Here is a 13,218-nt window from a genome sequence, read left to right as displayed (position 1 = left end):
CCCATGTACGAGAGGTATAATCCTATTATGAGTTAGAAAATGCAAGCATAATTGGCCAACAACATACACTCCAGCTATTCTTAGTTTTGATGGATCATTCCGATCAATATACTGTATACAACTTGTAAATCCGTACTTGCTAAGCCAAACTAGAACAAGATCAGTACAGTGTAGAATATTGTGTTTATAAAAGGAAAAAGTACCACTATATTCAACCTCCTATCTATCTAAACTAAGTCCGGGGAAATAAGCTGCCAAAAGAAAAGTCTTACTATTGTGCCAAAGAGCCAAGACTCGTATAAGTAGAATATCTGTTGTTTCTACTATAAGCGGCTAAAAACAGACCAAACCAAAGTCAATCACATACATTCCATTAGCATAACAATAAGCCAGGCTAACTTTTTGGTGAGTAGTTATAGTGAACCAGAGATTTAGACACTCACTACTTAGTGCATATGACCAGAGAGCAGATTGACCTGAATTCAACAGAGTCAGATAGGAAGGAATGTGTACAATTATACAAAAACTTGCATCTGTAAAGGAAATTGTTCAATTGGTCATAGTACACAATAATAAGCAAACCTACTTACATCTCGGGAGAATGTCCAAATGTAGTATCTGTGTAAACAATACATTAACATGCTCTCTTATGTATAATCAATGTAATAAATTTACTTACAGATAGAGAAGGCAAGGCTTCCAAATAGCCCAATGTACCGGAGCTATTGAATGTATAGACATGCTTGTACAGATATAATAAAGAACACACACAAGAAAGAAGACAATACTATTGAGGTTCATTGGATTTGACTATTGTGTGTACTATATGAGTATGGAGAAACAACAATTCTGGTTTTGAACCTACCAAGAAAAATCTAATCTACAGGTGTATGGTTTCTTAATAGATTTGTCTCTTGTACATGCACAAGCTCCTACCTCCTTGTCTTTGGTAATGACTTTAAACATATTTGTAAAAGTTCTGGCTGTAGCAAGCAAATACAGCTTCACTCACTAGAGTCATAAAGCACAACAGTGAAAAGCCCCAGAGTGATACACTTTTCAGCAAAATTTGCAGACATAAGCAGTAAATAGGCCTTTGAATAACAGTTTGAATATCCTGAATCGAATTGAGTATCAGGAATGACTGTTACTTGGTTAGTAAGGTCCGTAGATGCTGTAATTCTCGAGGGTTTTTTGAACAGGGGGTATGGAACATTCATAGAGGGAAGCAATATATATATGCTTCATCTGCACCGGTAATCATGATGATAGGCCAAGGGTGTCTTATTTACTCCCCATTAATTACTGCTCATCTTGATGTCGAACTACCGGCTGAGGTCCGACTCAGACGGAAGGGAGGCCGGGCGGTCACTGCAAATCGCCGAGTGCAATTTCAGAATCCGGATCTAACACATCAAGTGTGAAGTGCTCAAAACAATGTTGGCAGTGAAGAAGAGTATGATGACGATTCCGCTTATGGTGATATTTTAATTAACGGGACACATTGGAAAGACATGGATACTGAAGGCTTTGCAGTACTCTCACAGAACGAAACTCCAGTGCCATTAACTCTAGAAGCGATTACCACTTTCCACATAGTGTAAGAACGGTTGAGTATAATATACATTTCGCGTATCCCAAATGACCCTACACGAATTCTACGTGAGCGCTCGATTCATGCTGTGCTCTCCAGATAAAAGGATGTATTTTTGATGCAGCAAAAGTAATACTCAGTGAAGTGTAGCAGTTTGAGAGGCATGTATTGACTCACAATACTGTAAATTACATTTGTGATGAAGAGAGTGTTCGTTGTGCAAACTGCATATTACTGGTTGTCTCAACACTGTGCAATGTCCTGCCGTCTACACCTTTCTCCATTACTTCCATCAAATTCATTAGAATCCGGCTTCCGACAACGCATAAAACCATTGGGTTTCCAATCGAGTTCAAGGCATTTGCTACACTTGGTTTAACAGTGACAAGAGGACCGACAACTGTTGGAATGCAGTAAACGACAGCACTTTTCCTTCAGTTAGCAAACCTATATTAGGATCCAGGGCAAGGAACACACTCACAAGGCGAAATATATAGCTTGATCTCGGATAAGAACCTTGACAAGGTTGAACCCTCTGAACCCGGAAGACAGTTTCAAGTGCTCATATGCTCTCCACAATGCAAGGACAAGCAAAATAAGGCCATGTACCAGTAGCACAATCCTTTCAAAAAGTCAGTAAGGAAAACACGCCTCTTAACTGACTATGTACCGTAGAACTATTTCTAGTAGTGAATGGGTTTTATTCACGTTGCACATCATGTGGTCAGGTTTCACGTGGTGGACTAGAATATAATCAGTAGTCTACTAGGGACAGATTTCATAGACAAGTTACCAGTTATTTTCAGATTGTTATAAATCAAAATGCATAGAGCAATGACTGCCCCAGGACCAAATAGAAGTTTGAGGCAAAAATTCAACCTCCTATCTACCCAAGTTAATCATAGAATGCACAACTACAGGAAGGAAATACCTACTAGTTTGACAGAGGGCCAAAACTCGTAAAAGTATAATATCTGTTTTTCGCCCATTAACATCTAAAGGTAAACTGGAATGAAACCAATTATGTACACTCCATTGCTACAACAATAAGCGAGGCTAACTTCTAGTTAAGAAAATACAGTGAATTAAAATCAGAATGACGTACTACTAAGTGTATTTATCCAGAGAGTGACTTGACCTTAAATCAAAGTTGTGAAAATCAGGATTCAAAGTTCAATATCAACTCACATCTGGGAAGAGGGGTGATTCAAATCAATTGCAGTTCATGTATAATATAATTAGAGTAGTTTACGTTTTGAGGGAGTCTCCAAAGCTAGTATCTGATTGCAAATCATATGCAAATTACTTTCTCATCAATGGATAGATTGTACTAGTACTTAGCATGCTTACAGATAACAAAGGCAATCCCGTCCAGGAGTCCAATATAGCGGAGCTATTTATACTTAGGTGTATTCGTACAAATATTATGATGAATCCATACGAGGAAAAAGGACATGCTATTGAGATTCCATGGATTGGACTGTATCAAGTATATTAGATAAGAAGTAGTACTTCTAGGATAGAACCTACCCAGAAAAATCTGATCTTTGGACGTAAATATCTTAATAGCTGAATTGCACTATATTTGCACAACTTCTCACCTCCTTGTCTTTAGTAATAACTTCAACGTGTTTATCAGTGACCTGGCTCTTGTAGACAGATATGCTACATACCAGAATCATAAAGTAAGACAGTGAAAATCCCCAGAGTAAAACGTTGTTCGATGAGAACAGCAGACATGAGAAAAGTGACAGTCTCTGATTAGCAGGCAGGATATAAGAGCAATTCTGAAGAGTGATTGATGAGCTTTGCCTAACTAAGGTCTAGAAATAACCCTCTTCTTGAGGCCTTTATATACCTGCAGAGTAAAGGAACGAAATATATATAGTTTATCAGCGCCAACAGTGATGAAGAGTCACAAATCACCATGTGGATGTAAAACGTCTGTCAAGAGCTTTTTTCACACAGACCGTGACAGACGTGTTCAGGTTCAGCAAGTGCAGTGCTAGTATCTATCAAGGTGCAGTGGTTGTAGTTTCCATCTAGAAGACAAGGTCTGATGATATGCAATGTACAGTGGACACTTGATTGCACAGAATATATTTGGTGATGAGACATGGCACACAGTGGTACACGTCGCTGTAAATTTGATTACATTACGGGATAAAAAGAGTTTAAGTAAAGGCAGTGACGCCGATCACTACCGACTTTGGTTCATTTTTTGCGCTTGCTCTCCTTGTGTTTCCTCATTTCCATACCATTTGTCCTTAATTATTGCTTTCCACAAATGATTTACAAGCAGCTTGGGTATGGTTCGGGACGTTGGGATGCCAGGCCGTTGCTCTCTAGATCTCATAGTGCAGTTTCAGAATCCGGATCCTACAGCAAGTCTGACATAGGCCTGAACGACGTTGATAATGGAGAAGGGTATGATGATGGCGACTCTGCTTATAGCGGCGATGGGCGTCGATGAGGACTTCAATTGCGCCAATTTTATACTGACTGCCGAAGACACTGACCGACTGGAGGCCGACGTACGCGCACGCAGACTGTCGCACACGGACGGCTTTTTCTTCGGCGTGAGGATTAGTGAAGAAGAGGAAGACGACCTCCTGTTCATCACCAAGGCACGTGAAGCACTAGCGGCAGGACTGTTCGTGTTCTACAACTCTTGGTAGTAGCTCCACTTCGCGCCGATTCCAGTCGACGTGGGTTACTCGTCCACGGGTTGGATCCTCCATTGCTTCAAAATCAAAATCAAAGAAAAAGGCTCTTGCCAACGAAATAGTCCGAAGTGCTGTAGAAGGCCCCATATACCAGACAAGGGTGCAACTGAGAGCGGCGTTGTAGATAGGAACAGGAATAGCATTGGATGCAGATTGCTCAGCCGCAGAGTACTAGCTGTGATGAGCACATGACGAAACACTCGGTGATATGGATTCTGCTTTCTGCCAAGGTCAGAGAAGGTCTATAAAAACGAACTCGGGGTACGGAGCCGGACGGGTATTCTCCCGCCGATCAACGCGCAGGATCTTTATTGGTTTAAAAGAAGAAGGGGAAGAGGAGAAGCGAATGATACAGCAATGACTGGGCTCGGGACACTTCATAATATCCCGTTTGCATAGCATACAATTTCTCCTCTATAGCTAGGTCGATATAGTAAGAGATACTGTCTGAAACAGGTCAACGAATTATCGGTACTAGTTCTTTCTTTGATGAAAGTTTTTTATAACCTTGTGACCACGAGTAAATTTGCCCCGAGTAGTTCGACTTTTTCGTTCCAATCCTAAACAGAGGTATATTCCAATTCTCAAAGCGAATAATATATACATAGAGTATCTATATATATCCAATGCACGTTGCTTGTTGAAACAATCGATGCATATGTAGGTGGTGGCATATCGTTCGGGTGAATGGGGTACATTGGATGTACTCTCCAATAGAGAATGAGCATTGAAGTTGGAAGCGGATGACATTCCAGTGCTTGAGAGTACGGTCCCGTCCTTCGATGGCCTCGATTCCTCTGTATTTCTACGATACTTTCCCGCAACTGCGAGCGTTCCTGTAGGTAAAGCAAGACAGGAAACGGAGAGATCGAGGAGTCAATCGCAGGACTAGGATCTGATCCTCCTGAAAACTTGGAACGTATTCAAGTTCCTATGTCGGTACGTATTCTTCGTGAGGTTTGTCGCTTCTTTTGTACAACAACGTACGAAAGCCCTGCGACAATGAGACAGAAAGCTACACCGCCAACGACGGCACCAACAATTGTCTTTGTTTTGAATGGTTTGTACCGCCGAACGGAGGGTTCCGATTGTCTTCTGTTATATCTGGTTGAACTAATAAGTAAATAGTAGACAAGGTTCGTAAGTTAGAACACTTGAGTGATATTTATTTGTGACATCTCTATCATTAATACGAACCTTCATTTGTGATATTCTGAACTTCTATTACGCTGGATATTCCACCAGACTATGATGGTGCTTAATCGTTGACAGTAAGATGTACGATACCAGTGTCAACGTTTGAAGGAGCTTACGATCTGTTGCTGCCCAGGCAGAGATCGCAATCTGTACTGGTATCTTGGTGTCTAACGGAAAATATCTACACAATTTCTTTGTTAAACCACAAATCGCGACTAAATATTAAAGGATAACAATTTCCTAAGGGACGCACGTCTTCGACCGGGGATTTTTACAGTTCATTATTTAAAAGTTCCACTGATGCACCGGTCAGAATATTCCACAGTACGGCGATTGAAACAGAACGAATGATGCTGACGTTACTGCTTTACCATTTTGGCAAACAGCACATGCTGAGATCGGCCCAAGAGCTAAACAATAATTGTTCATAAACAAGAAATGCATGTTTATATTTGCAGAAGTCATAAAAGAACGCACCACAGACATTTATTTGCCGCCGGGGCTTGGTAAGAACCGGGTTCTGGTAATGGACCAACATTGGCGCCTTTGAACGTGTGCGTTCAACCACAAGTTATTCGTTAAGACATAAACAAGTTGAAAGGTAAAGACTCACTTCCATCACGACTGCATGGACTGCGGAGATAGGCAGCAACGAAACACGGGCTCTGACGCGGATTCAGCGAGTTGTTCATCCAGTCAAATCCACTGGAACAGTTGGCCTGTGATGTTACATCTCTTCGTTCCAACATTGATGAAGTGCTGAGGCCTTTTCGCATAATCAATCGTGGAAGCTTTGCAGCGTGGTGACACTATCGAGCTCAAGAGGTGGTCATGGCGTTGAGGTTAATCGCGGCGGAAGGTCTCTTGTTGATATCGGTTCATGCCGGATGTACATGATATCAGGTTCTAGAAAAATACCCAGGGCTGATTGTAGACACCTCGCGTACGGGCGATGCTTGAATCAAAATTGTAATCATAGCAGGCAGAGCACAGCCGTCCACACAGAGCGGAGTACAAGCTTGATGCCAAACGTTGTATGTCAAATTGGAAGACGGAAGTAGTTGTCACCCGAGCTCTTGGATCGGCCAGCATTGCACCAAAGAACTATGAAACGGGAAGAAGTGGTGTCATATATGTACACTCAATGCCCCCGTTCTAAGATAATCCGAAATCACACTGCAAAGAATTGTCATTGAAGTCCAGATTCTTTAATCAGCTTTCAGTGGGTCTTCATTAGTGCTGAGCCTGATCCATGAGAGGGGGGGGGGGCAGAATAAATGGCGATCGAAGTTATGTTGTCCATGTTTTATATCTACACATAGTTTCGACTTGACACTAAATGCTACAGACAGGAATAAGTTTTCGTATTTGTCAAGGTCTGCAAAACAAACGCACGAAAGTCATCAGTAAATACTGACATCCAGTCTATTGACAGTATTCTCAGGCCTGAGTAGGTGGTAGAATAAGAAAGAGTTGAACTTGTAGTTGCTATTCCCTCCCTGTACACCTTACTCTCCGTATTTGCCTGTACTGGATAAGCAGGGAAGCTGTAATTGGTACCTTTGGAGTTTGGAATGGTTGCTTTGAAAACAGAATATACTACAAATGCTGCAGTCGCCTTGCAAACAAAACTCCATCCATAACGATTGATCAAAGTTGTGGATTAACGGTGCTGTATAAAAAACGTCGACCAAACCAAACCTTCCACGTCCAGATCATCTTAGTCTGTCTACTTCAATAAGTCTCTAATATCCACTTCCGAATTCTAAGACATGTAATCTAGAGGAAGAAATCAGTACAACGGTCGACTAGAAACTGAACCATGTGATAAAGGGTAAGAATGGCTCAGAAAAAGAGTACAAGCAGCCATAGGGTGATTTCGACACGTCACTTCTCCATCCTTGGGATGAGGAATGGATTGACAGTCATTCAGTGGTAATACCAACTTTGCACATCATTGACAGGAGGCAGAAAGAATATGGTGGCATGGCACTTACCTTTGAAAGGGGAGGAGGAGAGGAGTTTGGATACTGATAATGGAAAATTTACCTGGTACAGTTGTACATGACAAGTGTCAGCAACAGTGTAGAGGGGACCTGAAGGCTCAGTAAGAAAGGGGAAAGAGAGGTTATGTGAGAGGCTTAGAGAGATCACACAAAGAGGGGGGATAGTGGACTCGGCTCGCTCTCTCGCAGCTTGCTTCATTGTCTGTTGATTAGTTAGTCTATATATACTATGTAGGTATGTCTCAGATGTAGAATGTATGATGGAAGGTATTCCATCATTGTTCGTCATTGCTTGTAATGTAGTTTATATCATCTGAGACATACTCTCGTGTAGTCTCATCTTAACACTCCCCTTCAAACTCTTACTAGGTCTAGTAGACTTGTAAGATGTTTGCTTGCAGTATGTATAGATAGTTTAATCATTATAACTGCATTGTACAATTGTTCGTTTGTGTAACGCATTTATAACTTGATGTAGTTAATAATAATATTATTAGCATTATAGTAATGCATTGTCCGTTCTGTGTACTGTCTGTTCCGAATGTCATCCACTTTGTGTTAAGTTTGTCTGATGTTATATTAATTAATTATATTTAATTAGTTTGTTTGTTTGTAATATACTGTTCAATAACAGCATTGTTATCACAATAGATCATTTGTAAATGTTATTAAATAATTTATAAATGCTTCAGAGACCTGCAGAATCTTGTTAGCATGTGTAGGTACGTATATGTGCATATTTAAATCATAAATGTAATTGCTTGTTTTGTTTTATTGTTTGTTATTCAGACATATTGTTTGTTATTAAGTTTGTTTGAGTACTCTAGTAATTTCCTTTTTACTTTGCTGTGAAACTAATGAATCATGCTAGTAAAATGTATATTTCATGTTGTAATAATATCCTTCTTTAATCATTACTGTCTGTGTTCGTCTACATTTGTATATGTGTTAAGCATTCAGCAATAGCTGATTTATGTCTTTGGATTGAAGCTTTGCATTGATTGTATATTGTAATATTAATAATAATATTTGTTTTTGCCAGATTGCTTCATTCCAAGATTAATGAGGTTTTATGCTAACATATATTTGTTGCATAAATGTTATGTCTGGCTGTAGGCATCTTACTATGTGTCTAGGTGCATCATATATGTATTATATCATGAATGTATTGTTTGTTTGTTTGCTTTACATTATCATTTATAGTTATGTATTAATTTATTAACATTATGTTTGTTAATTGATTGTTTCTAATGCATCCTGAGTAACTATACAATCTGTTACATTGTTTCTTTAATAGCCAACATAGTTATCTGTTGTAAATCATTACTAACATGTGTTTGTATTATTTATCATTAACAATGTTGTTGTGAATCATCACAATCATAGTATTGTGTATATATATGTGTATGTTATAGCTATTGTTCTTTGCTTTTTCTTTTTGCAAAGGATGATGTATTGTAACACAATCTGCATATAAGTGATATATCAGATTATGTTTACTATAATTGTCTCCTAGCATTCTTTAGTTAATCTAGTGCTATGTACAATTGTAGTATTTGTTTGTTGTTTTATTTGTTAATTGGTTTGCTAGGTAAAACGTTTTATATATTGGTTTTGTTTATTTTATTTGAATCATCATATAGATGTACCTATTAGTATCTATCCAATGTATTTCATAGTTTTTTAACGTTTGTCTGTAGTATGATCAGTTAATTTATTAACATTATGTTTGTTAATTGATTGTTTCTGATGCATCCTGAGTAACTATACAATCTGTTGTATTATACTTTCTGTTCTGTTGTTTATATTTAGTTATTAATTGTTTGTGCATATTATCCATTTTCTCCCCTTCAATTCAAGAAGGTATTTCTTTGAAGAATTGGATATTTCTTTAACATTTATTAATCATAATATAATATGATTAAATAAATTAATAAAATGTTTAAGCCATTATCTCAGACAGTATAATATAAAATAGGTAATAACAGATGCAACTGTACTTAATAGAACTCAGTACATTTACTAAAAGCACTACATAAATAATAATTATAATGTTATTAAATGAATATTATATGGAAACAAACAAATTACCAGTTATGAACAATTATTAATAAAAGATAACAGGCACAAACAAAACTCGTATATTATACATAATGTGTACTTATCTACTATAACAAACAAAATACACATTATATAAGTTGACGAATGTTAACAGTAACAAAGATATAATAGTAATACTACTTAAATTACTCATTATAGAACATAACAAACGTTACACAATAATTAGAAATCGAACCACAAAAGCAATTACAATTATTATATATAAATATTATATTATAACAACAATTAATAAACGTTAAAGAAATATCCAATTCTTTGAAGAAATACCTTCTTGAATTGAAGGGGAGAAAATGGATAATATGCACAAACAATTAATAACTAAATATAAACAATGGAACAGAAAGTATAATGCTACAGACACTATGAAAAATAGAATAACAAAATGTACAGACTAAGCACTGACTAAGTAATAGAAGTTACAGACAGACATAACAGATCATAAAGGTAAATCATTCAGTACAAAGCAAAATTACGTTGATCAGAACTAAATAACAGAAGTCAATACAACATACAATTGAACTTCAACATTAAATAAATAATAATTCTACTATGAAACAAATACTCATACTTGGCAAATAATATTAATATGATAATATAATTAACTTAACAGTGTTTAATACAAAAATAAATAATATACAGACAATTATCACATCATATAACAAAATAATTCATTAATTCAGACTATAGTTCATGGATAAAAGTGATGAATAACGAAAATAATACTTTAGAACGTACATAAAACAATAAATAATATATCTATATAATAATACAAATATAATTGCAATATAATTCGCAACTACACTGAACAATACACAGATAATAACTATATAAACAAGTATGGAGTGTATACATATAATTAAATAAAACTATTAAATCAATTCTTGTATGAATGATTAATTTGCCCTTACTGTACAATTAATACAAGTGTGAACAGCATTATAATGATTAATAAAACAAACACTACTCTTCCACTATTAACATTACAATAGTACAAATGATTGACACTGTTAACGAACAAACATACTATGTTATAGTATAAATCAAATAATAACACATATAGTAATATCACAGTCAAACGATTAATGCTCAAAACAAGTACATATATGCTAAACAGTATATTAAATCAAATAAATAAAACATTTAACATGTATTATAAACAATAATACAATTGCAGACACTATAATAACAATAATAATGATAATAATACAGATAGAACTAATGGAACAAATACAGAACAATATAATAACTAACACATATCATGGTTGAGCAATTATATGTAACATATCAGATTCAGTAGTTACATGTTGGATATTGTGATTACTTATCAGATAGCAAATATAATATGCATATCTAAGATATACAGATGAGTACAGATATACAAAAGTATAATTAATAACTACAAACCAAAAAACAATGCTACAGAGTGTATAAACTAACTATACACAAAAGAATAATGTTATAATGCATAAATACTGATTACAGTACAAGACAAGTGCAAAAATTATAATTATTAAACAAATGATACTACTTTACACATTAATACAATTGTGTAAATGTATACTAACAACAAACGAAAGAATTATATCTCTAATATGGAAACACATCAATACAACTTAATTACACAAAACGTGTTATTACAGTAGCTGATTATATAATAAATTTTGAAGTTGTAACAGTAACATCAACTGCACAGCATATATACCTTAACAAACGATTATTAAATTTACATTGTGACAATGTAGCTTGTAGAAGCAAAGTATTAAGCTAATAAGTAAATAATTACGATCAAAAACAATCATAATATAATATGATTAAATAAATTAATAAAATGAATGCTACAAACCTCCTACTGAAGCTATGAAGCTTGCACACACCAAACATCAGGCTAACATTGTGTATAAAACAAATCAAACTGTAGAAAACATGACAAACACATTTATTATTGAAAACCCAAACGAAAACAATGTTGAATTAAAGGAAAGCAATGTTGAAATGAATGATAACACCTACACTCTTATTCCAAGCAACCAGGACAAACAATTCGAACAATATGCTTCCTAGGTATGTACCAACGTATTTACAAATACAATCATAGCTAACAAGAAATCCTATACACAAATGATGGATTTACTCGATTCCAGTACATCAATACATGCTACTCCTTATCTATTTCGATTAACGGATGTACACAACATAACTCCTATGATTGTAACTATTGCAAATAGGTCAACAATGACTCTTAATCAAGCTAGATCTATGTGTATCAAAATCCTAAAGAATATACAAGAAAAAAGTGTCATAACATTACAAAACGTCTATTACTATCTACAAATGACCTTTTCCCTCATAAGTCAAGCACTACTATGTAGGGAAGGTTATTCTTTTATGTTTACAAACAATAATTGTACTATAACATTACCATGTAACAAATACATCAGACATATATGATTGAGAAATAACTTGTATATTTTGTACAATAATCATTTATTAAAAACAATGAACAAACTATCTATTTATGATATACATAAATGTCTCAGACACATAAGTTACAATTATATTAAACAATTATTAAAGACACAACCAAGTGTACTATCAACTAAAATAATGAACTACAAAGAAAAAGAATGTATTGAATGTATAAAAGCAAATATTGAACATACACCAATACCAAAACTATGTCAATCTCCTCTTGCAAATCAATTTGGAGATCTTATTCATATTGATATCATTGGTCCTATTGAACTGTACACATATAAGAACATATGCTACTTATTAACAATTGTAGACGATTCTACTTGTTGGTGTATAATGCTCAAATTACAAACAAAATCTGATGCATATATGTAATATGTATGATGGACAACTAAAATATTTACACAGCACAGAGTTAAAATAAAGCTTTTACAAAGTGATAATGATACTGTATTCCTTAGTAAAGATTTCCAACAATATTTAGATTCACAAGGAACAAAACAAAGATTAACAGTACATCATACTCTACAACAGAACAGAATAGTAGAACAAACGTATAAAACTATATTTAGAGGTGTAAGAGCATATCTAACATCTACTGAATTACTGTTTACATTATAGGCCAAAGTAGCAATTCATATTACTTATATTCATAATAGAACACTGTGTGCTGCTTTAAATTATAATACCCTACATTACAAACGTTACAGAACACACAGAACAATTGATAATATATACGAATTTGGTCAATATATTATTATTTGCAATGAAAATCCTACAAAAATACAATAGTAAGGTATTATTGCTTGTTGGATAGGATTAGACAATGAAAGTAAAGGCCATAAAACTTGGCACAATAATAAAATTACTATCAAACGAAATATTCAATTTCTTGAAGGTAAACCTCCTCAAATTGAAGGGGAGAAAATAGACAATACAAACAACAATACAAACAAGTGTTTAATAATTAAAAATAACGAAACAGACAATAGAATAATGAGAACAGACAACAATGATACAGACAACACTGATCCTAACAAAAAAGGAAAAGCAGCAGAACCAACAGACTTAACAGACAACAAAGTTAAATTAACTGAAAAAG

The 13,218-nt window shown here is 35.3% G+C and overlaps 2 protein-coding genes across 2 annotated transcripts; one reads left to right on the top strand and one right to left on the bottom strand.

Annotated features, from left to right (window-relative positions):
* Positions 1 to 4,011: 4,011 nt before the first annotated feature.
* FOMMEDRAFT_157975 (uncharacterized protein) lies at positions 4,012 to 4,444 on the top strand (the record flags this gene model as incomplete). The annotated part of the gene is made up of 2 exons (XM_007268079.1): positions 4,012 to 4,247; positions 4,273 to 4,444. 2 exons carry the CDS (start codon positions 4,012 to 4,014, stop codon positions 4,442 to 4,444), a joined length of 408 nt encoding a protein of 135 aa, XP_007268141.1.
* A 333-nt stretch (positions 4,445 to 4,777) lies between these two features.
* FOMMEDRAFT_29669 (uncharacterized protein) lies at positions 4,778 to 6,710 on the bottom strand (the record flags this gene model as incomplete). The annotated part of the gene is made up of 7 exons (XM_007268078.1): positions 4,778 to 4,880; positions 5,308 to 5,433; positions 5,889 to 5,927; positions 5,995 to 6,061; positions 6,131 to 6,326; positions 6,436 to 6,621; positions 6,657 to 6,710. The coding sequence occupies 7 exons, from the start codon at positions 6,708 to 6,710 to the stop codon at positions 4,778 to 4,780; spliced, it is 771 nt and encodes a 256-aa protein (XP_007268140.1).
* Positions 6,711 to 13,218: the final 6,508 nt, after the last annotated feature.

Source organism: Fomitiporia mediterranea, assembly GCF_000271605.1.
Source record: "Fomitiporia mediterranea MF3/22 unplaced genomic scaffold FOMMEscaffold_8, whole genome shotgun sequence".
NCBI classification, from domain to species: domain Eukaryota; kingdom Fungi; phylum Basidiomycota; class Agaricomycetes; order Hymenochaetales; family Hymenochaetaceae; genus Fomitiporia; species Fomitiporia mediterranea.
The sequence above is the reverse complement of the archived record's forward strand: the minus strand, read 5'-3'. Positions and strand labels throughout refer to the sequence as shown.